Raw genomic sequence first — 27,923 nt, 5'->3', positions numbered from 1 at the left:
TTAAAATGTCTCATTTCCTAGTCTGATCCCTTCAGCATTACCCCATTTAACTTAACCACATTCCATTAGCCTCATTCTGCTTTTGTTGATGTTAATCTCATATCTTCATTTCAAGAAACTGTCAATTCCATTCAACTGCTCTTCCAAGTCCTTTGCCATCTCTGAAAGAATTACAGTGTCACTGACAAACCTCAAAGTTTTTACTTTTACTCCCTAGACTTTAATACCTACTCCAGAATTTTCATTTGTTTCCTTTACTGTTTGCTCAATATACAGATTGAATAATTTTGGCGATAGACTGCAACTCTTTCTCATTTCCTTCTCAACTACTGCTACCCTTTCATGCCCCTTGACTCATAATTACCATCTAGTTTCAGACTTAATACCCTCAGACTTCAAGAAGAATAGAATAACTCCGATTCCAAAGAAAGCAGGTGCTGACAGGTGTGAAGATTATTGAACTATCAGTTTAATATGTCATGGTTGCAAACTACTAACATGAATCCTTTACAGAAGAATGGAAAAACTGGCAGAAGCCAGCTTAAAAAAAATCTGTTTGGATTCCAGAAAAATGGAGGGACACGCGGGACAATTCTGACTCTATGATTTCTCATAGAAGAAAGTTTAAGGAAAGGCTAACCTACGTTTATAGCATTTATGGACTTAGAGAAGGCTTCTGACAATGTTGACTGGAATACTATCTTTCAAACTCTAAAGGTGGCAGGGGTAAATTACAGGGAGCAAAAAGCTACTTACAATTTGTATAGAAACCAAATGGTATCTTATTGGGTAGAATGCAATTTTTTTTGAGTAATCCCTGAATGTTTAAATGAGTTACAATACTCCTGCCAGTTGCTATCATGTGAGTTACATTTGACTGAGCCTTCAGACAATGGTTAACAATTAATTAAAGACTATGAATGAAACAAAGCACTGAGGCCACCCCTATAGTACTAACAGGTTTTACTATGTTTCATCCATTATCGTGAATAATTATATGAATTTTTGCCAGCTGAATGTCCCGTAAATTTGTAATTTCCTGTAAACTAATCACTATGTTTTCTGGTGGATGTTGTCCCTCAAACTACTTGATGCTTAATATTATATGTTTGACATTGAATTCATGATCGATAACATGTGCAGTAAAACTTAAGAAAATTTTAATTATGCAAGCATATCCACATGTCATGAAAATATAAACAGTCTCTGAAAGTAATCTTTTAATTGTGTTAGCCACCTTATGACATATTTCTGGAATTATTTTGCCTGAAAAGTAAGGGTGATTTGGTATTTTATATTGTGGAAAAGTACTATTAATCAGTCTTCTAAAGCCAGCCCTTTCTACTGTATTCACTGCCTCATTGTTAAGTGCTATCATTTCAGCAATTAAAAGATGGTAGTTTTTAATCTTAGGATCATCAATATCCCGTGGTTTGTGTATTTCAGCTCATTTGTCGACTTTGTTGCTTTTTTGGTCTCAAAGATTTGCTTACACCTGTATCTTGATCCGAATATATTACTCATGGCAAGTTTGGTAAACAGCTATTAAATAGTTATTAGCACTTGCACTGTGATGATAGTGGAGTTCTATCTCCAGAATTTTATTTGTTTTGTAATGTAGCAGAATGGGGCAATACACCAAGAACAGATCAATACCAGTTGATCTGAAGACCAGTTTGGTATGTCAGTATTTTAAACTTGCATTATTGATAATAAACAAATTTCTAGAATGTAATTAGTTGAAGTGTACCAGTTTAACTGGTAACATTTCAGCCTCCTATACTTGAAATGTCTAATTTAGAAATGTACTTTATAAGAACGATAAATCACAATTAACAGTTCACATTTCAATTAGACAATGATTCATGCTAGACAGAAGATTTTAATATGTTTTAATTGTTTGGTGCATCCTTCTTTTTCTCAGTGATTAGCTAATCATAGTTCCCCCTTACATTATTGTAACAATTGATTTTGAAAAAATGAATATAAAGTGAGTTTCATGTATTAGGTATTTTTAAGTGAATGAGTACAAACGACACAGACTGGATTAGATATAATTTTATTTAACACTTAGTTTTAAGTATTTTAACTATATTCATCTCAAAATATTCTTGTAAGAACACCAATGACCCCCCCCCCCTCTCTCCCTCTCTCTCTCTCTCTCTCTCTCTCTCTCTCTCTCCATGCAGAAACTAAATGTAACAATCTTCAGGAGTTATACTGTCAAGACCAGTGATAAAGTGAAAAAACTTTTTGATGTTACATGGGAAATATTTTGGGACAAGTCAGTTAAGACAGAAAGAGTGCTTTTATTCCAAAAGTCAGCAATCTCATCAGCATGAAGTGTTCATCTTGAACCTCATGGACGCCTCTACTTAATGAGTAAGAGACCCTTAAACTGACAGTATATTTACTAATTTATAAAATTTGGGCTGATATCATAAATTTGTTTGAAAGGAATGACAAAAACCATTTATTGAACATGAGATATTTGAGCAATCTGAATTAATGATTTAATCCTATGTTACTGTTTGAAAAAGTGTTCAGCACTATGCAACACTTTTCAGTACACTTCCTCAAGTGGAAGTCTGTTAACAAAAACCTTAGAGTACTTCAGTTTCTCCTGGCAAACTCGTAGTCGCTCTTGCAGGAATATTTTTAGGCGCATTAACTACATATAGGGCAAATGATATTTGATATGATAAAGTGAAGGGGGCACTACATATTCTGGTTCTCATAGTTTGCATAAAAAGAGAGGTTCAAGGCTGACAGCAGACAATTGCAGTTAGTGAGGCAAATATGATACTTGGCCCAGACTCATTTCTACTGATTGAGAACTAAAGAACTAAGAGGTAAAGGAAAAGTGCATGAATATTTTGACATATGCATTACAAGTTAATACTGCGTACCAAAACAAATTTCAATTCTGGCTCACTGCCTTTAAAGGGCAGTGTGCACAAATTATGCAGACTAATTCCACCTCTTAGAAGCTTGAACTTCACAGGGTTCTACACCTTCCTTTATGAGCCAGCAAAGGCTCAACACAGCTAAACTCTGCATAGAGTAAGAGAATTCATTCTCAGTATACAGACTGAAAATCAAAATAGAGGGTAATTCTTTACTTTTCTAGTTGTGTTGCACAAAGAACAGATGTATACTTCTTAACTAAGTGGAGAAACATTGATCTCTTTCATAGAAGAACAGCTGTTGGATTAGTGCTTGTTTGTTTCCTATCAGGTTACTGAAATTTTACAAATTTGTTGTTATTGTGTGTTAGCTATTGTTATACATTACTTGCATGTACTTCTGTCAGTTCGATGGATTGCCTGAGAAATGGCAAGTTTATCTTGGCAGGGACAGATCCACGATGAGGCACACTGTAGAACATTATTCCTCTTGTATTACGGTACAGGCCAGCTAAATTTTCTTTGCCACTTTCTTGTGCTGTAATGTATAGCATTAACTGTCAATAAGCTGAGCATGATGGATATATTGCATTTATGAAATGGTAATCAGTGTTGTAGGGTGTGAAAGTAATCACTTCAATTGCACATATATAAGAAATAAACATAAAGCAGCACTTTTAAAACTGCAACTTATAACATAGTTTTACTTACCATAAACTATTATTTGCTTCACAAACAGTCCACCTTTTGAGTGGCCTACCCATACAATTGGGTAATTTCCTACACCAATCCTGCACAAGAGCTCAATCATTTTACAGCTTCTTTCGATCATTGATGTGCTGGAAATATATGTGGGAATTTGCTTGACTGATCATTCAAAATGTGCAAACTAAACTTACACATGATCTATTGGGTAGTAATAAAAATAACAAAGACAACAAAAAAGTGAGATCCACTTTTCACACTGAAAATGTTAAAATGCTTGCATTATTAGCTAAATAGTTGAGAAAAACATAAAAATATAAGTAAAAAGAATAATATTAAAAATGGTAGTCAGCACATTGTGTCAACTGAAAACTTATTTTATAGCAAGTGCCCATCTGGTATAAGGCATTCCATTGAAAACAACATGGCACCTTATGGATACTAAGCAAGACAGAATTGTTGTTAATACACTGTAATAGTATGTCGGAGAAGTGGATGCAAATCACTGTCTGGACATCCTGATTTATGTTTTTCACATTTAACCTAAATCACTCCAGGTGAATGTTCTCAGGTTTCTTTTAGAAAGGTTGATTTTTTGCTTCCTTCCTTCTCATCTGATTCTTTACTCTTTCTCTAATACCTTGGATTTGAAAGTTGTGACCTTGTGATATATGACATATTACAAAATTGTTGAGGCTTTCGTGGCCACTTGTTGACAAACTGCCTATTGGCTTCTGTCTCGGGTTCTTCGGCCGACGTTCATCTAATGATTTTTCTGACGTTTCGCCAGCACGAGTGGCTGGCATTGTCAAAGCTTCATCCTCCATTGCCGGTGGTGAACTGGAGCCGAGCTCGCGGACGCAGACTATATGTACCTGGCGCGCCAACGTCCGAGGGCTTCTCCGCGGTCATTTCCGGTGCGGTTCTCCTCTTGCTACCTGCGACGGTCGTTCGCTGCAGTACGGGAAGCCAGGATCCGTTGACCTTAAGGCTTTCCTCTTTCTTGTTCAAACTGTTCGCGTGTTTTTGTATTTCTACAGCTTCTCTGAACAAGCGCGTGTGATAGCTCTTCCATGCATGTCTCACCACGAGCTATTTCACGTGGAATGGCGACTTCTACGAACAGCTGGAAGGCGTCGCCATTGGTAGTCCTCTCAGTCCAGTGGTGGCCAACTTCTTCATGGAACAATTCGAAGCACAGGCACTGGACTCGGCCACTTGCAAACCTAAGGTGTGGTACAGGTACGTCGATGATACTTTCGTAGTGTGGAGCCATGGTGAAGAACAGCTCGGTGACTTCCTAAGACACTTGAACAGCCTCCATGCCAACATAACATTTACCATGGAAGTAGAAAAGGACAAGAAACTGCCATTTCTAGATGTGCTGGTCGCAAGGGACGGCGAAAACCTGGGACACAGCGTGTATCGAAAACCGACTCACACGGACCGATACCTGCACAAACTGTCAAACCACCACCCGAGCCAGAAAAGGGGCATGATTAGTACGCTCGTAACGAGAGCAGGACGAATATGTGAGCCGCAACACCTCAAACGAGAAATGCAACACCTGGAAACAGTCCTGAGGAGCAATGGGTACTCCACAAATTATATTAGAAGTGTAAGTGAGCCAAACACTCGGCGAAGTAAGGAACCAGAAAAAGAAATGTCGGGTACGGCCTTTCTGCCATACATTCCCAGAGTGACGGACAGAATCGGCCGTATATTGCGCAAACATGGCATAAAGACGATCTTCAAACCGACAAGGAAGATCAAAGAGTGTCTTAGATCGGCGAAAGAGAAAAAGAGACCCACTTTCAATGTCGGGAATATACCGCATACCATGCACATGCGGAAAAGTTTATGTCGGGATGACTGGACGATCCATTAACACCAGGATCAAGGAGCATAAGCGACATTGCAGGTTGGGGCAGGTGGAGAAATCGGCCGTGGCAGAACACGCACTGAATGAGACCGACCACGTAATAAAATTCGCCGACACGGAAGTTCTGGCTGTAGAGAACCACTATCACACGCGCTTGTTCAGAGAAGCTGTAGAAATACAAAAACACGCGAACAGTTTGAACAAGAAAGAGGAAAGCCTTAAGGTCAACGGATCCTGGCTTCCCGTACTGCAGCAAACGACCGTCGCAGGTAGCAAGAGGAGAACCGCACCGGAAATGACCGCGGAGAAGCCCTCGGACGTTGGCGCGCCAGGTACATATAGTCTGCGCCCGCGAGCTCGGCTCCAGTTCACCACCGGCAATGGAGGGTGAAGCTTTGACAATGCCAGCCACTCGTGCTGGCGAAACGTCAGAAAAATCATTAGATGAACGTCGGCCGAAGAACCCGAGACAGAAGCCAATAGGCAGTTTGTCATATGACATATTACTTGACTATATCTTGAACTCAAAACAAATATTTTAATTTTTTCTGCTCGTACTTTGTTTCTTTAGTTCCCCAATAGTACAGTTAATTAACAACTTAAACCTAAGTACATTTTGTTTCGTAATTCTGTTCAGGCTATCCTTGTAAACATTTCCTGTCATTTAACCTCTTTGAAGGGTATTACACTCTCATAGAGATCAGACATAACACCAATAAACAAAAATTCATGATGAAATTACACTTTGAAACATGTTTCGGAAGTCTCATGTACAGGATTCTATCCAGACATTTCATTTTTATAGTTATTTTCTGACACAGTCACATGAGAATTGTGTTGATGTGTATTTAGCCTGATGATGACCAGTGGCTGGTTGATGCTGGGAACAGCATTCTGAATTGCTCATGTGATTGTACCAGGGGAAAAATAAAAAAGAACATAAGCCAATAGCTTTATCTCCTAGACAGCATGTCATATATTCACTCCTTTTTCGATTCCATGCTACAAGGCTTAGAGACCCTGACTGGAGCATAGGGGAGCTTCACATCTCACTGAGTTCTCAAATAGGAGATCAAGTAGGCCTACAGCTCTGTAATACTGATCATGTACATATCAGCATGTAGATAATCTGTAGTATAAAGGTTATTCAGTTATGGGCTTCCTTCTTGATGTTGTAAACTTCCACTCTGCCTCGTGATGACTGGGTGTTGTGTGATGTCCTTAGGTTAGTTCGGTTTAAGTAGTTCTAAGTTCTAGGGGACTGATGACCATAGATGTTAAGTCCCATAGTGCTCAGAGCCATTTGAACCATTTTTTGTAAACTTCCAAATGTTATGATATAATTTTTTTAATTTATCTTTGTTTGGACCAACTAGAACCACTTAACAACTTCAGTTTCTCCTCTTTCTTTGTTGTTTTTGTTTTGAAAGTATTCCTGAATCTTATTCCTATGTTGACTTTTCCTTTCTTCTGTCCTTGTTGTACCTGATTTCTTATTTCTTCTGCTTTGAAAGCCTTTATTTTATTCTTAAAAATATCTCTTTCTGTTATTTATGACTCTTTGATGGTGTTTCTTTCTAGTTTTTTCTTATTTCTGTAATCTATATTACTGTCAATTTCTTTTCCCACAAATATAATATATTTGTTTCATTAGATTGCTCTCATTCATTCAGCAGAGGTACCCAAAGGAGATTACTCTTCACATTACTATTACGTCTGATATTTTCTCAATATTTTTGTAGATCTCCTTGTTACTTCTCATTCTCTGGGCATCTGCAGTTTGCCTATGCCCACTGTGTTTCTAATAGTTCGTCTTTCAGAACCTATTTTCTGCACAGCTTAGTTCGTCTTTCAGAACCTATTTTCTGCACAGCTTGTAGTTCATCTTTAAGCATTCACGTGCATATAAACATTCTGGTTTCCTCCCTGTGGTATAGTCTTTTTGTTTTGTTTTCCTAGATATTCATTTCTTGTTGTAGTTATTTCTTATCAAACCATAGGCTCTTTTCATTCCTTAGTCCTTCCATCTATAGCAAATTTTTCTAGTCCATTTTGTGGTATGATTTCTCCAAAATATTTAAATTTACTAAATTTCTCTATTTTACCTATTTGTATTCCAGTTTATTTTGGTGCATTTTTTACATTTATCATGAATTACATGAGTTGGCTGAGACTGCAGTCTTGTGTGCAAGTTGCTTTTGCATGAGTGTCTCTGTGTGTGTATGTGTGTGTATTGTTGACAAAGACCTTAATGGCTGAAAGCTATAATTGTGAGAATCTTTTTGTTGTGCCTATCTACAACTCAGCATCTCCGCTATATGGTGAGTAGCAACTTTCCTTCTCTAATATTGTTATCATGAATTCTGTTATTTCTGCCAAAGTTGTCAGACCAGTTCTTCTTTCCTCCCCAGAATATTTAGTTGAGTAATTCCTTCTGTCAGATTTTTCTGAAAGTATTCCAAAATTGTCTGCAAAAGCCTGACAGTTCACATTAGCTCAGAATTCCAGATCCTTAAATTTGTTCTAGGACACACAGAAACAATTAAGTTGCTAAGTCATTGCCTTATTTAACAACAGTTTTTATTTGTATTTGTGACATTTTTATTCTGAAATATTTTTTAATTTTATGAAGGTATTATTCAGAATGACCAATGGTAAGCTATAAAAAGTACAATACAAGAAGGTTTAAATAAGAAGCGAAATATTGTGTTTTACAAACCGTGGTGGTTGTTTAACTCCAACAGGGCACCAAAGCATTGCATCTGTGGAGTAGTTAACTGCTATCACACGTACTCCTGGACAGTCTAGTGGCAACCAGTCACGGGGCCAGCAGGCTGAGTATGTTTTTTTCATATCTGCTAGGTCCTCATGTTTTGAGTCATCACTTTCCCATTGCTTCTCATTCTCATGATCTTCCTAGAAACCACATTGCAATGATCCTTTTTGGTAGTACTGCTCATAGTTGGAATTTAAAGTCATATGAGAAGTTCAGACATGAATAGTATTATATCTGTCTTATACAATATACATGAGGAATCAGTGGTGACTTAAGTTTACTTCAAGTATCCAATACCATCAGGTGTTCTAGTCACTTCATAATCAAAAGCTAAGCATTAAGGAAGTTCTACATTTTAATACATCCATGTGATAACCCATTTTCCGTGCGCAAATCTGGGAAATTGCAAGATATGAATGAGCTATAAAGCTGAGAGGAAGGAACAGCAATTAGGAAATGCTACAAGAGGCAACTATGTTGCTGATTGTAGAGACAGCTTTGTAGGAAATGGTGCATTGTTTGCATATGACTACCAATATGATTCATGTAGCAGACACTTTGTTGTGGCAGTATTGATATTTCTAAATTGTGAATTTTGCAGCAAAGGAAAATAGAAAACTAAGTGCCAGGTGGCTGTGGAAAGTTTTGTGATGGAGATTCATGGGACCTAAAAAAGTTAAGTAAATTTGATGGCTGGTAAAAGATTACTTGGATTGAAAAGGGGAAATTTTGGATAGTATGATCTCATGTTGAGCATCACACGAGAAATTCCTAGTCACTGTTGTAAATTACAGACGAAGATACTACTATATGATTAGATGAAGGACTATATTATCTTTAGGCACAGATAAAATGAACAACCACAGAATAAACAATTTAATTGTGAACAAATGTGATAAGGTACTTGCAGAATGAGAATTTTGGTGTCTGATTACTATCTTTTATGCAAATAAAAATAGTCCAGAGACCATACAGATACTGAAATACACTGCCTTGTAAATCAAAAAGCATTTCGAAGTTACATGGTAAATCAAGATATAGACGGTATGCACATAACTTTTACATACACTGGAAGAAAAAAAATATTATGCCCTTTTAGAAGTTTCCAATTCACTCAAGATTTACTGTTGCAACAATGCATATGAAGTACATGAAATGATTACATTTACAGATCAATAGCACAAGTAGTTCTGAGGTACCATATAATAACCCATAATAACCCATGCCAAAACACCAATATCAGTGAGTGATGTTGCCTCCCGTGCAGGCACTGATTCTATCGTCCATTAGATCCTACAGATGGTGTATACTGCCCCGGGATACATACTGCCATGCCTGGTTCACCTGTTCGTGAAGTTCTGTAAGACTTGTTGGTTGATAAGTCACATGAGTCACTTCTCGACTCATCATATCCCACATGTGCTCGATTGGAGACAAGTCCGAAGATCATACTGGCCAGGAACGTTGTTGCACATCTTGCAGAGCACATTTAGTTTCATGGGCAGTGTGTGGATGAGCACTGTCCAGCTGGAACAACATATCACCTTCCTGTTGCAAGAACGAGTCTAACAACATTCTTAATGCACTGAGTGCTGGCTTGCATCCCCTTCATTAACACCAAAGGTGAACAAGAGTTGTAGCTTATTGCACCCAGGCCCATAAGGTTTGGTTTGGGACCAGTGTGTCTTGGATGAATGCACTCTATGACACAGCACTCATTGGGTCCACGTCGTACGTGTGAACAGCCATCACTTGTGTGCTGGTAGAATCTGCCTTCACACCGAAGACCATGGCATGCTATTCCATCTTCCAAGTGATCCTCAGACAGCACCAGTCAAGCCATGCATCTAGATGCTGCAACATGAGTGTAAGATGGACCAGAGGTGTGCGTGTTCATAGTTCCACTGCTAATAACTGGTTTGCAACAGTTCATGTTGAAATGTCTGGACTCACAATCCCTCTTTTCTGTATTTTGGTAGCTGTACGATCTGCCACAACCTGCCTTACAATATGAAGATCCTGGCATGTATCTGTACTGCATGACCACCCAGAACCTTGTCTATGCATATGAGAATGTTCATATGACCAGTAGTACCAGCAGCATTGCACAACTGATGCAGCACATCCAACTTGTGTTGCAATTCTCCGAAAGGACCATCCCACCACTCGGGAGACCACAATTTGACCCCTTTCAAACTAACTCAGTTGGCTGAAGGCATCATGAGTGTATACCTGTGGCATGGTTGCCTGCCAACTTCACATGTTTACAGCACACTGAGCCTTCCATCTGTGAGCACTCCCTACTAAAGAGTAGACACAGTTGGCACCTAGATGACTATGCCAGTATGCTATCTGTTGGTGGATGATGTTCAAACCATTATCAGTACATCTACTATCCCCTAGGTGGCATATGCCATTACCAGATCAAAACTGATGTCTTTGCAGGTGTACAATTTTTATTTTTATTTTTTTCTGTCACTGTATTTAGAATTTTCTAACATAAACACAGTTTATTTCTAATTTTAAAGCTACATCTATACAAAGATTTCAGCATATTTACTTGATAAAAAACCACTCCAATGAAGTGGATGACCCACTCTGCTTTTCTTACCGTAGTTTCAATCATTATAGAGGAGGTGGTGGCAGTAACAAGTTACACTGAGGTGACAAAAGTCATGGGATGGTGATATGTGTGTATACATTATTAAAGGACATTGCATTGACAGAGGTGTCATCTGCACTCAGGTGATTCATGTTAAATGATTTCCTATGTGATTATGACCACACAATAGGAATTAAAAAACTTTGAATGCAGAATTATAGTTGGAGCTAGACGCATGGGGCATTCCATTTCAGAAATCTGAGATCCACAGTGTCAAGACTATGCCAGGAATACCCAATATCAGGCATTAATTCTCACCCTGGACAATGCAGTGGCTGATGGCCTCCATTTAACAACCAACAGATGCAGCGTTTTAGTATATCTGTCAGTGCTAACAGACAAGCAACACTGCCCGAAATAAAAGCAGAAATCAATGTGGGACGTTCGATGAATGTATCCATTAGGACGGTGCAGCAAAATTTTGTGTTAATGGGCTATGGCAGCAGACAACTGATGTGAGTATCTGTGCTAACAGCACAACATCACCCTTAGTGTCTCTCCTGTGCATTTTACCATATTGGTTGGACTCTAGATGCTTAGAAAACTGTAATCTGGTGCAATGAATCCTGATTTCACCTGTTAAGAGCTGATGGTATGATTGAGTGTGGTGCAGACACCATGGAGCCATGGACCCAAGTTGCCAACATGGCACTGCGCAAGCTGGTGGTGCCTCCATAATGGTGTGTGCTTTTACATAGAATGGACTACGTCATCTGGTCCAACTGAACTGATCATTGACTGGAAATGGTTATGTTCATCTACAAGGAGACCATTTGCAGCCATTTGTGAACTTCACGTTCCCAGACAACACTGGAATTGTTATGGATGACAGTGCGCCATGTCACTGGGCCACAGTTGTTCATGATTGGTTTGAAGAACATTTTGGACAGTTTGACTGAATGATTTGTCCACCCAGATTGCCCAACACGAATCTCATAGAAAATTTATGGGACGTAATCAAGAGGTCAGTTCATGCACAAACTCCTGCACCAGCAAACCTTATGCAATTATGGGTGTCTATAGAGGCAGCATGGCTCAATATTTCTGCAGGGGCTTCCAACAACTTTCTGGGTCCACGCCACATTGAGCTGCCACGCTATGCCAGACAAAAGAAGGTTCAACACGATATTAAGGGGTATTCCATGACTTATTATCTCAGTGTATTGTGTATTATGTAATACACTTGAGAAACATCTCAAAATGTTTGCTATTGCCTTAGCCATGTCTTTGGAGAAATACATTATGTGGCCTTTATTTAATTTATAAGGTAGTATTTGAGTATTGGCTCTGTTGTGAAAAACCATTTCCTGTCATAGCTATCCACTAATATGGGTAGCTATGGCAGATTTATTAGGGGTGTTCCACATAATGCAGTTTATGTTCTGTAAATCTAGTCTGTAAGTTTCATAAAATGTGGCTCATATACTGTGCTAGATACTCATTACATTTTAATTTATAGAAGTCCAATTTAAAAAATTGGCCTTTATTAGTTTTTGTACTGTGTGGCTGTCTATTACTCATATTATAGCTGATGGAAAAAGCAATTCTTATGTTGTATGGCCTCAGTACTTCAGTAATTATTTGTGAAATGGCATCAAAATATGGAATGCACACTATCCTGCTGTCTGTCTGTTGTTCTTATTTTTGTTTTTATCTATTCCTTTTATGACTTTCTTGGACATCTTGTCCATGAGTGCAACTTGAAAAGCAATGGCAGCTGCTGTTTGTCTAACTGTTTTAATTTACTTTGAAGCATTGTGTTACTCAATGGCATTTTGTGTTCTCTGTATAACATAGACATGTATGCTGCAAGTTTGTCAGTGTGAAGATGGTATGAAGACGCAGGGACAACTATTGTTGTTGGTTTTCTGTAGATGCTAAGGATATTTTCAGTGTTTCAGCTGGAAATGATGCAGTCAAGAAAGTTGATGGAATTTTTACATTTATATTCAGACAAAAACCAAATGTTCTTGTCAAATGCTTGAATCAGTGCATCCATTTCTTACTTATTGTGCACTTAAGCAAATAAATAATGTTGCTGGAATTTTATCATTAACAAATCTTACATAGAACTGAATATTTTGTAAACTTGATATCTACTGATAAATAATTTTTCCCGAGGTGATTTAAGAAATGTCAACTGGGCCACAGATATGCTGTAGACCATTGCTAGATCACTGGTTTGTTTGTATACTGTCACTGAAAGTCTGTAATTCCAACTTTTGAAAGCTTTTTATATTTTATAAGCTTGTGTTTAATTACTTCCAATGGTTTATTTGTGAGAATGTTTGTATACAAACTGATGATGTCCAGTGATAAAATGTGGCTTTTGTTGGGAACAAGAATTTTTTTAAAGAATAAGCAAGACAACTGGCTACATATAGGAGAAAAAAAAACACATGTAAATAACTGAATTTACACGAGGTGAAGACTGTAAGACCTTGAAATGCACCATGGAAGGAAATACAATTTGGCTGATGCTGCCTAAATACAAGTTATGATCTAAATATAAGTTGAGGCAGTCAGATAAGACAAAATATAAAGTAATGCTTGTACAACCTTCTTTAGTGGCTGGGGCTGAATATATGCCCTTTCATGTTTCCAGCTGCCTTGTCTCCATGTCTTGTTTGGCCCACCATGGAGTCCGTGTATAAATATAATATCTGCTCGTGGAACAGAATTTTCTGTAGGTTCATACAGGACCTCTATATGAATATCTTCATTGCCTGTCTTCATAATATTATTTTCTTCAGATCTTTTCCTGCGATCAGCTGCACATTTGACAGAAAGTGCTGAAAGATCCACATAAACATTTTTAATCATTTAATATTTTTCTCTAGAATTTTTGCAGCTCTAGCAAATAAACTGTATAAGAATCACACCTTTTTATTATAGTAGAGGGATAATACTGTAAACCCCTGCAGTTACAAATGTAAGTCAAGCTTGAATTTTAATTGTTTTTTAAAGTAATAACAGAAATAATAGCAACACAAAATAGAACTAAACTTTTCTTCACTTATTCTTTCCACACAACAACAAATTCTCTATAATAATTGGAAATCTTGACATTTTATCATGCTTAGTTATGCGCAGTATACTGAAGTTTTCATTGACACAAATCTCCATCATTCTGGATATCACTTGAAAAGGTCAAACACATGAAAGTCAATAGAGGCTAAGTCATCATGGTAAACTGGATGACTGACTCTCCTTCAGCTGAGTTTTGCTCTGTGTATGGCTGTACTACTGTTGCAGAACTTAGAAAAGTGGTCGTGATTACTTGATATTAGTTCGAAATGGAACACTGTTCTGTGAACTCAAAAAACTAGCAACCTAAATGTTAAGAACATTTCAAGCACTGTGTTCTTGAGAGCTGACTGCACTATCTGCATTTACACAGCACCAGATGGTAATCTGTCAATATACAAAGAAAAGCTGGAGCAAATTATGAATGGCTACAATGCCAAAACACAAAGGAATTATGTGGTGATTTTAATATAAACTTTGCTATCAAGTTACATGAATAAACCAACTTAAAAAACCTACTGAATACATTTTCTATGTCTAACATTGTAAAAATGTTGCCATGTTGCAGATCTCAGAAAAAGGGAGAGGCAGCCTCTCAGGCACGCATGCACTCTAAGTGGATCTTTCATTCCTCAGCATCCCGAGCTCTCTGTGCTGCAACCATGACTGGACAGCAGACAGTGGTACCAGCGCCTGCAGACGCCGTCACTTCTGTAGAGACCTATCTGTGTCAGCATTAACGCATGACAAGAAAATAAAATCATGAGTGTTCTGCTGCCGGTAGCTATAAAGATGGGTTACACAAGTCAGTTCTTCCAGACTGCATTAAGGACAGACTTTTCTGTGTCTGTGTTGGACCTAATCAGAATTTGTATTATTTCTCTGCAAGTGTATTTTCCTATGAAGCCCCTAGTGGTGTTACTTTATACTAGTAACAATCAAGTGACTTTCTGGCAGCAGCTCTGTCACACCTCTGTACCAGAACCTAGTGAGACATTGTATTTGTGCTTCTTGTTCTTACCTTCGAAGCAGATTTATTTTTATTGTCAGTAAACTTTCTGAAACAAGATCACTGTTTTCCCTGTGTCCCCGTGAGGAACACTTCTGCTGGTAAGGAGGTAAAGTAAGGGGCTTTTAGTGTCTTCCAGTCAAAGTGTTTGTAAACTCCAGCAGTCACTATTACATCCCTCATGGCGCAACATGAAAATCTCTCACATAATCTACTAGTTGCCCTCCAACAGATACAATGAAACATGGAACTGTTACATGAATATCTCATTGTGGGTACTCCCACCCAGCCAGACTCCTCAAGTCATGTGGCAGCTCTTTCATCCACACTGTCTCTGGGCTTTGTCCAGCACATTTTGCCTTCCAACCACTTGACAAAAAGTTTGAACCATGGGCTAACTACCTTGCCTGGCCCCAATAGTATTTCATTTCCAACAAGATAATGGGGGATGAACAACAATGCACTTATTTCCTCCCTATGACATCCCAGACATTTTCCACCTCCTCAAGCAATTCGGCCATTAAGCAGAGCCACATTTGCTCCTTTGCGAACATTTGAAGTCCAGTCTTCTGGAACACTTTGATGCACAAGTCCATGTTGTTGCACAAAGACAAAAATTTTTCAGTTGTCATAAGCAAGTCAATCAAACTTGTAAAGAATGGATCACCCATCTGAAAAGCCTCATCAGGAATTGTCATTTTCAATGCATCAACCCCATTGTAAGCAATCTTACACTGCGTTGTTGGTCAGAGACATGATTGTTACCCAGATGACAGTCTTTGCACAGGGTTACTCAGGTTGAGGACCCTCCTCTGGAAACATGCCTCTGTATCGTTGGGGTATTTGACCAATCACTTTATTCCACGGCAGCTACACAAGACCCTTCACAAGTGTTAGCAACCAAAACACAATGTAACAGATTCAGAAATAAGACCCAGTCCAGCTGCAGTCTCATACCTCCGCTGATCGCCTACACCACCAACACACACAGCAACTTCCCTGCTGTATTCAATGCTTCATCCACCATCAGCGGCAACAGTGCTGAATGAGGTGGGCAAAGTGTAGTAACTGGCAAGAGGGCACATCAAGCAGAAGTCTACTAGTCAACATCTAAAATATCAGAGACTGTAATGATTATGAACTGGAGGGTGACATCGCATTCTACCCAGTCACAGGATTCATACCTCATACCCTCTGATTCCATGCACCTCTTCTTCTATGTCAGTGGACATCCAGTCAACTTTCAAGTCAGCACAGGTTCTTTGGCTACCATCATTTACTGGACCACATACTCCACACTGGGATCTCCAGCCATTCAGTCGGCATCTGCGGAGTTGCATTAATGATACAATCCACATCAAAGGACAGTTTCAAGCCACAATTTCATACTGCTCTTGCACCATTCAGAAACGGATGCTGGTAGTAGACAAACCACATCCTGGCAATGGACTTATTCCCCCACTGCTGGACTTGAGATCCATGATGCAGAACCTACCATCCATTCAGTGAACACAAACACTTAGGTGTCATGGCTGATGCACAAGTTCATGTTTGCCTTCAAGTGTCCCGCCTTTGGCATTACCAACACTGAAGCACATATTCACTTTCTCCCTACAGCCCACCCTTGCTTCTACAAAGCCCATAGTGTTCTGTTTGTCCCAAAAGACAAATTATGGGATGAATTATGCCGGCTCCAAGATGTGGGCATCATCACTCCAGTTGCCAACAACAAATGGGCAACCCCCATAGTTCTCATTGCAAAACCTAATGGTGCAATATGAGTGGTGGAGATTCTAGTTCAACATTCAACTCCAATGGCATCCAACTGATCTGTATAGCACCTTTCCAACCTGCTTCCAATGGCATGGGTGAGACATTTGTCAGGACTTTCAAAACTCAAATGACCAAACTCTGCAAACACCATCATTTGGATGATGCCCGATTGCTATTCCTTGCATCCTCCCCAGGAGGGCTTCTTCCCAGCAGAGAAGCCGCTTGGAGTTCCTGACCAATCCCATCTCCCTGTGATACACCCTCACCCCTCCCCTGTAGCCACTTGGCACCCTTGCCACAATCACTCTGTCATCTAAGATCCTGTGTGTGTCCTAACATTTTCTCACCTCTGACAACAATAGCTCCCTGCCATCATCTCACTTCCCTTTGGCTGAGCTATGGCAAAGGTTACTTCGCTGATGGTGTTACCTGCTGTAGGGAAATAAACCAGCTCCGAAAGCGCCTGGGCTCTAGTGCATCTGACAATGGTATATCTCCAGCTTCTGTTCCAGGGCCAGCGCCTACTCATGGCTGGATGACCAATGGTTCTGCTGCTATCCAGGACATGAGCACTGCGACCCAGCAGCAGACCCCCCAGCCTGTTCAACAGCGATGCCAGGTGTCATCCTAGTGGATGCAGATGGTGCACTGCCCACAGTCCAGCAGCCCAATGAGGACATCATGATCGGTTGCAGCCTCGTGTCCCTTCCCGGTGAGTGAAGGATGCTACACTTGAGATCTATAGAAAAGGAAGTGGCAAACCATTGGGCACCTCCGGCACGCATACAATCTACATAGCTCCTGCACAACTCAGCGTTACTAGCCCTCCATGTTGAAGTCACGACAGACACCAGGTTGCGACACCAGCACTGGCAGAGTCACTACTTCCAAGTGACCTATTTGCATCCACAGGACACGTGACAAGAAAATAGTACAATGAGTATTCTGCCACCGGCAGCTATAAAGACTACACATGGACTACACAAGCCAGTTCTTCCAGCTCGGAGGGACTCTCCTGGCCTCCGGGTCGGTGCTACTCACCTCATCTTCTCAGGATGCTCTCAGAGCCTATTGCAGGGACCAAACCCACTGTTCTCAGCTTTCATCACGGTTCCTTTTGTGGACTTAAGATTGCATTAAGGATAGACTTTTCTATGCCTGTGTTGAACCTAATCAAGATGACATTCTTGGAAGTTGGATTATTTCCCTGCAAGTGTATTTTCTTATGAAGCTCCTAATGATGTTACTGCAAACAGTTAGATTAGATTACATTTACTTTCATTCCAATTGATCCTTAGTGAGGAGGTCCTCCAGGATGTAGAACATGTCAGAAAGCAACAATACATGAAAAATATTTACAACTCAAACAAATAAGCTAATGTACCATTCCACAGGTCCCAAGCGGCATGGTCATAATTTTTTAATGAACGCTATATGAAAGAATCATTTTACAAATACTAATGCACTGAATTTAAAATAAATAGGTTTTTTATTTATTTATGACACACACACACACACACACACACACACACACACACACACACACACAGTTATTTACAATGAATGAACACATTACTGCACTGAAATTGTCCACACAGTTATTTACAATGAACACATTACTTCACTGAAATTGTGCAGAAGTTATATATACACCAATAAATCCTTTAGGCTTCTCTTAAACTGAATTTCATTGGTTGTTAAGCTTTTTATGGCTGCTGGTAAGTTATTGAAAATGTGTGTTCCTGAATAATGCATACCTTTTTGTGCAAGACTTAGTGACTTTAAATCCTTGTGAAGATTATTCCTATTTTTAGTATTGATACCATGAATTGAGCTGTTGGTTTGAAAAAGTGATATATTTTTAATGACAAATTTCATTAAGGAATAAATATATTGGGAAGCAGTAGTTAGTATCCCTAGTTCCCTAAACAGGCTTCTGCAAGATGTTCTTGAGTTCACACCACATATAACTCTTACTGCACGTTTCTGTACCCGGAAAACTTTAGCTTGGCTTGATGAATTGCCTCAAAAGATAATCCCATATGACATTATGCAATGAAAGTAAGCATAGTATGCCAGCTTTTTCATTTATCCCCTATGTCTGACACAATTCGCATTGCAAATAGGGATTTCTTAAGACGCTTCAGCAGTTCTGTGGTGTGCTCCTCCCAGTTGAATTTATTATCAAGCTGTAATCCCAAGAATTTAACACTGTCCACATCTTCTATCTGCTTGTCATCGTATGTTAGGCATATACTCGTGGGACACCCCTTACAAGTTCTGAACTGCATGTAGTGTGTTTTTTCAAAGTTTAGTGACAAAGAATTGGCTAGGAACCAGTGATTAATGTCCATAAATATTTTATTAGCTGATCTTTCTAAGACTACACTTGATTTGATATTTATTGCAATGTTTTTATCATCATCAAACAAAACAAACTTGACATCTGGCAATGTTACTGAAGAAATGTAATTGATATACACAAGAAAAAGTAAGGGCCCTAAGATGGAACCTTGCGGGACCCCACAAGTGATTAGTTCCCAGCTGGATGATGCCTGATAACTTAATACATGTCTCTTCTCTAACAACACCCTTTGTTTCCTGCCAGAGACATAATATTTGAACCATTTTGCAGCATTTCCTGTTACACCATAATATTCTAATTTACTTAAAAGGATATTGTGATTTACACAGTCAGATGCCTTTGACAGATCACAAAATATACCAGTTGCCTGCAATGTTTTATCTAATGAATTAAGTACATTTTCACTGTAAGTATAGATAGCGCTCTCAATATCAGAACCCTTTAGAAATCCGAACTGCGACTTTGACAGTATGTTATTTGTGATAAGACGGTTATAAAGCTGATCGTACATTACCTTTTCTAAAATTTTTGAGAATGCTGGCAAAAGTGAAATTGGACAGAAATTTTATGCTATTTCTTTATCTCTCTTCTTAACCAGTGGCTTAACTTCATCATATTTCAACCATTCAGTAAATATTCCACTGATAAATGACTGGTTACACAGATAGCTTAATACGTTACTTAACTCAGAATCACATTCTTTAATTAACTTTGTTGATATTTCATCATACCCACTAGATGTTTTTGATTTTAATGATTTTATGATGGATATTATTTTTGCTGGGGTAGTGAGGGTCAAATTCATATTATGGAAGTTACTTGAAATGTCTGGTCTGAGGTATTCCGTAGCAGCATCTACAGAACCTGACAACCCCATGTCGTCAGTAACAGTTATAAAATGTTTGTTAAAAAGTTCTGCAACACTATACACATCTGTCGGCTATGTATCATTTACTCTGTATCTTGGCTGCTGTTGTATATGGCACAACATGTGTGCTGAATTTTCATGTGTACTTTAGTTTATTTACTTTTTAAGACAAATGTTAGGGTTACTGCTGCAGTTATTTAAAACCTTTGGTTGTTCGCAAATGTAATATGTGAAAATGAATTTAACATTTATACTCTCTTCCAAATTCTGAAGGTGGCAGGGGTAAAATACAGGGAGCGAAAGGCTATTTACAATTTGTACAGAAACCAGATGCCAGTTATAAGAGTCGAGGGGCATGAAAGGGAAGCAGTGGTTGGGAAAGGAGTGAGACAGGGTTGTAGCCTCTCCCCGATGTTATTCAATCTGTATATTGAGCAAGCAGTAAAGGAAACAAAAGAAAAATTCGGAGTAGGTGTTAAAATTAATGGAGAAGAAGTAAAAACTTTGAGGTTCGCCGATGACATTGTAATTCTGTCAGAGACAGCAAAGGACTTGGAAGAGCAGTTGAACGGAATGGACAGTGTCTTGAAAGGAGGATATAAGATGAACATCAACAAAAGCAAAACGAGGATAATGGAATGTAGTCAAATTAAATCGGGTGATGCTGAGGGGATTAGATTAGGAAATGAGACACTTAAAGTAGTAAAGGAGTTTTGCTATTTAGGGAGCAAAATAACTGATGATGGTCGAAGTAGAGAGGATATAAAATGTAGACTGGCAATGGCAAGGAAATCGTTTCTGAAGAAGAGAAATTTGTTAACATCGATTATAGATTTAACTGTCAGGAAGTCGTTTCTGAAAGTATTTGTATGGAGTGTAGCCATGTATGGAAGTGAAACATGGATGATAACTAGTGTGGACAAGAAGAGAATAGAAGCTTTCGAAATGTGGTGCTACAGAAGAATGCTGAAGATAAGGTGGGTAGATCACGTAACTAATGAGGAGGTATTGAATAGGATTGGGGAGAAGAGAAGTTTGTGGCACAACTTGACTAGAAGAAGGGATCGGTTGGTAGGACATGTTTTGAGGCATCAAGGGATCACAAATTTAGCATTGGAGGGCAGCGTGGAGGGTAAAAATCGTAGAGGGAGACCAAGAGATCAATACACTAAGCAGATTCAGAAGGATGTAGGTTGCAGTAGGTACTGGGAGATGAAGAAGCTTGCACAGGATAGAGTAGCATGGAGAGCTGCATCAAACCAGTCTCAGGACTGAAGACCACAACAACAACAACAACAACAACAACAACATCATCATCCCGATAACTTTGTGCTTACACTGTATAAAATTTCTGGGCTACAAATAAACAAAACTACATTCTCATGACATCCCTGTTTTTTCCTGCTTTTTGTTGTGGATCTTGTTGAAGATAATTCCCAGTATATAAGAATTATGTACCAATTGTAATTTAAAGAATTATGTTTCAATTGTAATTTAATAAGGCATTATCTTTATTGAGCACTTCACATAATCTTGTTTTGTTTCAGTTTAATATACACACTTGTATGTCTTAGGTCAGTGTATAAGGTACATTTCATAAGTGATGCACATGTTGGTATTACTGTGGATTGTTTGATGCAACAAGAATGAAAATTATGTCAGATATAGTTGGGAGCTTGAGGAAGAAGCATATGTTTTTATTTATTTATTTTGCTATGTATTCCAACATAAAATTGGCACGAGTAGAAATGGACACTGCAGGAGTCTTGATAACTGACTGTTGCAGACCAAAGGTCATACAGCATGATCAAAACTTTACACGGTAGAAACCTAACAGAAATCCTTGGTGCTTTTAGTGAAATTTGTGGTGAGTTTACAGTGGATCATAATACAGTTCTACATTAGGTTAATCATTTTCATGGTGGTCATATGAGCATAGAAGATAATCCAAGATCTGGTTGGCCAAAAATGTCAACAGATGAAAGAACTGTGAAACTTGTGGCAAAAGCATTCGAAGAAGATCACAGTGTGACATGTGAACACTCTGAAGCCATGTGAATTCCCCTAACATCATTATTCCATATTTCAACAAATGATTAGGAGAAGAGAAAATTTTCTGCAAGGTGTGTACCACACTGATTGCTGAAGAGAGGCAGAAATGCCTGAACATTGCAACCTTGCTCAAACCGCAATTTGAGCTTGAAGGTCAGGGATTCTTGTGTCGAATTATTTGCTATCGATGCAACATGGGTTAGGGACTTTGAACCAGTTTTGAAATCACAGTTCACTGAGAGAAGAGCTTCAGTTTCTCCACGTAAAAAAAAAAAAAATCACACACTCGATCAAAGCTCAAGCAAATGATGATTTTCACTTTTGATAATCAAGAATGAATCATCACAACAGATAGAGTCCCATGTGGAACAAGTGTCACAGCAGTGCATTATCATAACTTCATGCAAAATCTGCACATAAAAATGCTCAAAACCTGACCTCAGTTGCTTGAGGCTGGGCCACTTATTCTTCACGACAAAGCTCGCCTGCATATCAGCAATTTTGTAGCCCAGGAACTGCACAAATATGGATGGGAAATGTTGCTGCATCCTCCCTACAGTCCAGACGTGAGTCTACCAGACTTCAACTCGTTCCCAAAGCCGGAAAAACCTATGTGTGGATGTTGTTATCTTTCTCTGGAAGAGCTTTCTACCACCATTATACGAGCCACTCAACAGATGGACAGTAAATTCAGCTGCAACTGAAACTGTTAGTTGCAGTACAAACCACTATATGCTAGACAAAATCATGTGTACTGGATGGAATAACACAGCTTCTGAGGCTTTTGGATTCAGTCATGGAGAAGCTGGAAGACTATATTGAAGTACTGTAAATAGATATTCGAAAAATAAATAAATTAACATATAAGTAAAAAAAATATTAGTGTGCATTATTTATGAAATGGCCTTTTACAACAGATTAGCATCACTGAATGCTTAACCACAAAGAATGACAACCAATGATGATACAGAATCTCATCATAAGTCTTCTCTGTTCACAAATGGCTGGCATTCCTAGAAAAACATTTTCATTCGAACTATTCAAATGCTTTCTCAGCAAGGCCTACAGAATACACATATCTTCTCAAAGAACAAATGTTCGTGGATAAGGGAAACAATTAATCCAATATTTATACCAATGACAATGTCTGTATAAGGCACGTGATGCATCAGCCAATAGTTTGATCTCTTCAATACGCAAAATGTTCCTGCTATTTCAGTGAGTATGCTGCATGAATGATTTACGTAACTGACAGTCAAGTATGATATTTTACTTGAACAGCGATATTACTCATGTCAGCTATGTAATGACTGCAAACACCACTGCACATTTATGAAAAGAGGATAAGTAACTGGAAACTTCTATGAGGAGATTTGGGATTTGTATTTAAGGGATTAGAACAGTTCAGAGCAAAAATTTCCAGCTGTCATGCTATTGGTAAGTCAGATGAATTGATTAATGCCAAGCTTTCCAGAGCTAATAAAAAGTTTGAGAGTCACTGAGAGTGTAATAGCCTCTATCTAGATGTCTCCATTAATGTCTGTGCTTTATAGACACTGGACAAAAATATGCTACATGATTCCAACCAAATAAATCTGACAATATAGGGAAAAGTTGAAGTTAAGGTTGCTAATTACTTTTTCACAAATTCATTTTTCTGCAAAGCAGTAACAATAGATAAGGTTATACGAAAATTGGTACAAAACATGTTGCATAGTGAATAAGGGATACCTAATATTTTTGAGTCAAATGCAAGGCTCATCCATGTTATGAGTGATTTTGTCTCTCTGGGCACATACATAGATAAAGATCATATATGAACTGGAGGCAGAGGCAGCAGTATCAATTATGCAGTTGAGGCTGATATCAGTTGCTGCTTTGAAAATGCTCGTTACACATATGTGAAGAGTGCACCAGTCTTCAAGCAGTGAGATTAGTCTTGGGTGGAGGTTCTTGTGAAATTACTAATGAAGAGCATCAGGAAACACCACACAAGGGCCTGTATTATTCCATATGATAACATCACATGAGGCATAGTCTACATTCAAAACATTTCTAGAAAGATGTAACTGTCATTACTCGGCCTGATCACAATAGTATATTTTCACTTGGCTTTTTCTATGGTAGATGACTTGACAAGATAGATCTGCAGAGTAAATGAGCTGCAACTGAAACCATTACTAGCAGTACAAACCACTGTATGCCAGACAAAATCAAATTTTAGAAAGAATAATAACTTATTTTGCCTTGTAAGATCCAAATGGCAGGGGTAATGAAGCACCTGTTGAAGTCAATGGCTTTGTGGTCAACTGCAAGTTAATCACTGTTGGCCTGTGGCCATTAATGGAACAGACAATTGCTGAATTTACATACCCATATGGAATGTTTGTTCCACTTTATTGGCAGCACAGCTGCTATATGACATGCGTTTGTCCCACCAATGAGTAGACAAAAATTTCTGCAATTGGACTACATTAAGAAATAATGGGTGTGTGTTTTAACACTTGTATCCAGTCCTGGAGAATCTGCTGCAGTTTTCACACTTGTTTACTCTCATACTATTAATGTAACTTGAACTATTCAGTTTACAAAAGACTTCAGTTATGAAATTCACAAATGTAACTTGTTTGGCAAAATAGTTTGTCTGATGCTAAATATTTAATCAAATGTGACAGAAGTCTTATTTACTGTTACAAAAACTTGACTTTTGATGAGTCTTACCTTGGTGTTCAAAGTAACTTAAAGGTTGAGAATTTTTAGTTTAAACAGTTATGTGATTAGCTGTGGTTGAATCTTTCTACTGTCACTAGGTACTGAGTCTAATACCATACTGTGGAAGAGAGATCAGAATCTTACTTCATAAGAAATAATGTCTGTGGTTACTTCAACATGAACAAGGTCAGCACTTTAAACTGAAAGGCAAGACAATTTCTGTGACAAAGGCGGGTATTCTGCTCCTTGTTGGAAGAGTAAGCACCAAAAAAACTGTCATTTTAGACAAATGATGATCGGACTCAGGGATGCAAATTCAGGTTAACTTTTCCCTATATTGGCAGATTTATTTGCTTGGAAACATGTGGCTTGTTTTTGTCCAATGTCTATAAAGCACAGACATTACTCGAAATGCCTAGATAGAGGCTATTAGACTATCAGTGACTCAAACATTTTATTAGCTATGGAAAGCTTGGCGTCAATCAAGTCACTATCACTAGCATGACAGCTAGAAATTTTTGCTCTGAACTGTTCTAATCTCTTCAGTACAAATCCCATATCTCTTCATAGAAGTTTTTGGTTACTTATCCTCTTTCCATAAATGTACATAAATATTAAACAAATTTGAACCTTCCAATATACGAGGTCTGTTCAAAAAAATTTGGAACTTGGTCCACAAAAATTTGTCTGCACTTACCTTTAACTAATTGTGCATGGTCTCCTTTGAAATACTCTCCCCCACAACTGACACACTGCTCCCAATGCTGTTTCCACTTCTGGTAGCAGTCTTGGTACACAGGTTGGTGGATCATGAGAAGTGCTGTCTGCGAATTTCCTTTTGTCTCATCTATAATTGTAAATCTTCATCCTTTCAACAGGGTTTTCAACTTTGGAATTAAAAAAAGACATCTACAGGGGCCAGGTCTGGAGAGTATAGAGGAGGAGTCAGTACAGGCATTTTGTTTTTTGTGCAATAGCCATGCACCAACAGGGATGAACGTGCGGGTGGATTATCGTGATGCAAGAGCCTTGAATTGTTTTACTACATTTCAGGCTGTTTGCTTTGCAGGCATCGCAGCAGATCCCGATAGTACCATCGATTAACAGTTTGTCGCTGTGGCATGAATTCAATATGAACCTATCCTTCAAAGTCAAAGAAAACTGTCGGCATGGCTTTGACATTTGACCTGAACTGACAAGCTTTTTGGTTTTGGAGAACCGTTCCTGACCCACTATGAAGACTGAACCTTAGTCTCAAGATCACAACCATAGACCCATGTCGCACCACCAGTTACCATTCTCTTAAGAACATCTCATTCTCATTTGTGCAATCCAAAAGCTCTTCACAGATTGTCTTTCTGGTCTTGACTCATGAGCTGTGGGACAAAGTTGGCAGCAACACGATGCATTCCAAGATGCTGGGTCAGGATTTCATGACATGGTCCAACTGAAATGTTACATTCTTCTGCAACCTTTCAGATAGTCAATCTTTGATTGGCGTGCAGAATTTCTTTGATGTTCGTGACATGAGTGTCGTCGGTAGACGTGGGGCGTCCTGAACAAGGGTCGATTTTAACTTCCGTCTGGCCATTTTTATACTGTGTGAACCATTCGTATATACCTCATTCATAACACCAAGTATGGCTTAAGCACTAAGCACCGTAGACATCATTTGGTGTACCTTTGTAAAGGTTTTCTTGAGTTTCATGCAAAATTTAATGTATTCTCTAACTCTGCCAGCTTGAATTCACAAACTGTGTGATACTATGTTCTACTCAATACAGCACTGAACAATAATTAATAGACATACAACAATGAAACTTCTGGCAGTTACACATTAAACACAGGCAAATGCAGGGATGCCAACTGCATTTTGCTCCAACACACCACTAGTTCGAAATTATGGATGTTCCAGAATTTTTTGAAAGACCTTGTATAGACAGCTGTTATTAAGATATGTAAAGTTACAAAACACTTAGTTTTAGATAAATCAGCTAAAGGCTGCAGATGAGTGGTTGAAGAGGGAGGTTGGGAAGAAAGACATGAATCAACCATCTCTACGCCCCTTGTTGGCCAAATACTGGTGCTGCCACCAGGATTCAAACCAACTACATCCATATCATGGGCTACTGAGCCAGCTACATTAACATTGTAAAGATTCTCCAATATTCATTGTTTATTCACGTCAGATTGGTTTAAAATGAGGAAAAAAATTCCTTCATTCATTAACGTAGCCTGATCCAAAAAATGCATCATAAAGGAGTGGCTTCTGGTATGTGAAATGAGTCAAATTGTACACTAACTGGTAGGAGAATCCACAGAAGGCTACTTTTGTAAAGTATACTAACAACAAATTATGGGTAAACACTAATCTATCCACACTGATAATTATGGAAATTACTTTTAGATTTTTTCTTGCATATGTTTTCCTAACCACACTACCTCTTTTCAGCCAAATCTTTTTTTATGTGCTATGTCAGCACAGTTTTATTATCTGCACACTTGTTTACTAACCTGGCCAATTCTTTTGCACTGGCCCACTTCTCTACTACCTGTTCTCTAACTCACTGCCTCATGTTCTTCATTTTTTAAATTTCATTTTCTGCCTTTATTTACTGTAATTTTATTTGATAATACTTTAATCTTGTAATTTTAATATGTCCTTTAACTATATACTTTAAATATTTGAGCTTTTCTGTATCACAGTTGATTGTATATAATTTGACTTCACAACACTACATGTGATCTTGCCTTCATTGTCTTGTCCCTTCCTCCGTGCACATCATGACCTGTGTTGTGAGCTTTTCCTTAACTGTTACTTCATACACTTCTGTTGACTCTGCTGAGTGCTGTTTTACTTCACGTCTTTGAATTTAAGACTTCTGTAACAGATTTTTCTTGGTTTGTAAGATTCACTAAATGTGCTAAGTTTGGAAGTACAGCTAAGTTAGGATATGAATGAACCTTAGTGACAGAAGGAAAAATGAAAGTAACATTAATGCAGCTATTATTAGCTACAGTAATACACATTTGCTTGTCAAGCTAATGTAATCAATTTGTGACAGGTTTGAAACTGTGTCTAGTTCATTCTGCTGCTGAGTTGCAGTGTAGTCTCATAATATTAACAAAAAGGTAGTACTCTTAGCATGTGCATTGGTTTCTGTTAATTTACTAAGTAGAACACAT

General features: G+C 38.5%; 1 protein-coding gene across 4 annotated transcripts in view; it reads right to left on the bottom strand.

Moving 5' to 3' along the window:
• LOC126259512 (protein SERAC1) overlaps positions 1-27,923 on the bottom strand; it is a 151,979-nt gene that overhangs the window by 30,390 nt on the left and 93,666 nt on the right. For 2 of the 4 annotated variants that reach the window (XM_049956368.1, XM_049956377.1), the window contains exons 4-7: positions 13,491-13,723; positions 8,213-8,409; positions 3,618-3,745; positions 3,295-3,444 (exon numbers count right to left, since the gene is read on the bottom strand). In XM_049956368.1, coding sequence (XP_049812325.1) covers positions 3,295-3,444; positions 3,618-3,745; positions 8,213-8,409; positions 13,491-13,723 — 708 coding nt within the window. The remainder of the gene's footprint in view (positions 1-3,294; positions 3,445-3,617; positions 3,746-8,212; positions 8,410-13,490; positions 13,724-27,923) is intronic. The other 2 variants (XR_007546527.1, XR_007546528.1) reach the window with 2 other exon arrangements.

The sequence above is a fragment of the Schistocerca nitens genome, chromosome 1 (assembly GCF_023898315.1).
Source record: "Schistocerca nitens isolate TAMUIC-IGC-003100 chromosome 1, iqSchNite1.1, whole genome shotgun sequence".
Lineage (NCBI taxonomy): Eukaryota > Metazoa > Arthropoda > Insecta > Orthoptera > Acrididae > Schistocerca > Schistocerca nitens.
This window is presented reverse-complemented; position numbering and strand designations above follow the sequence as displayed.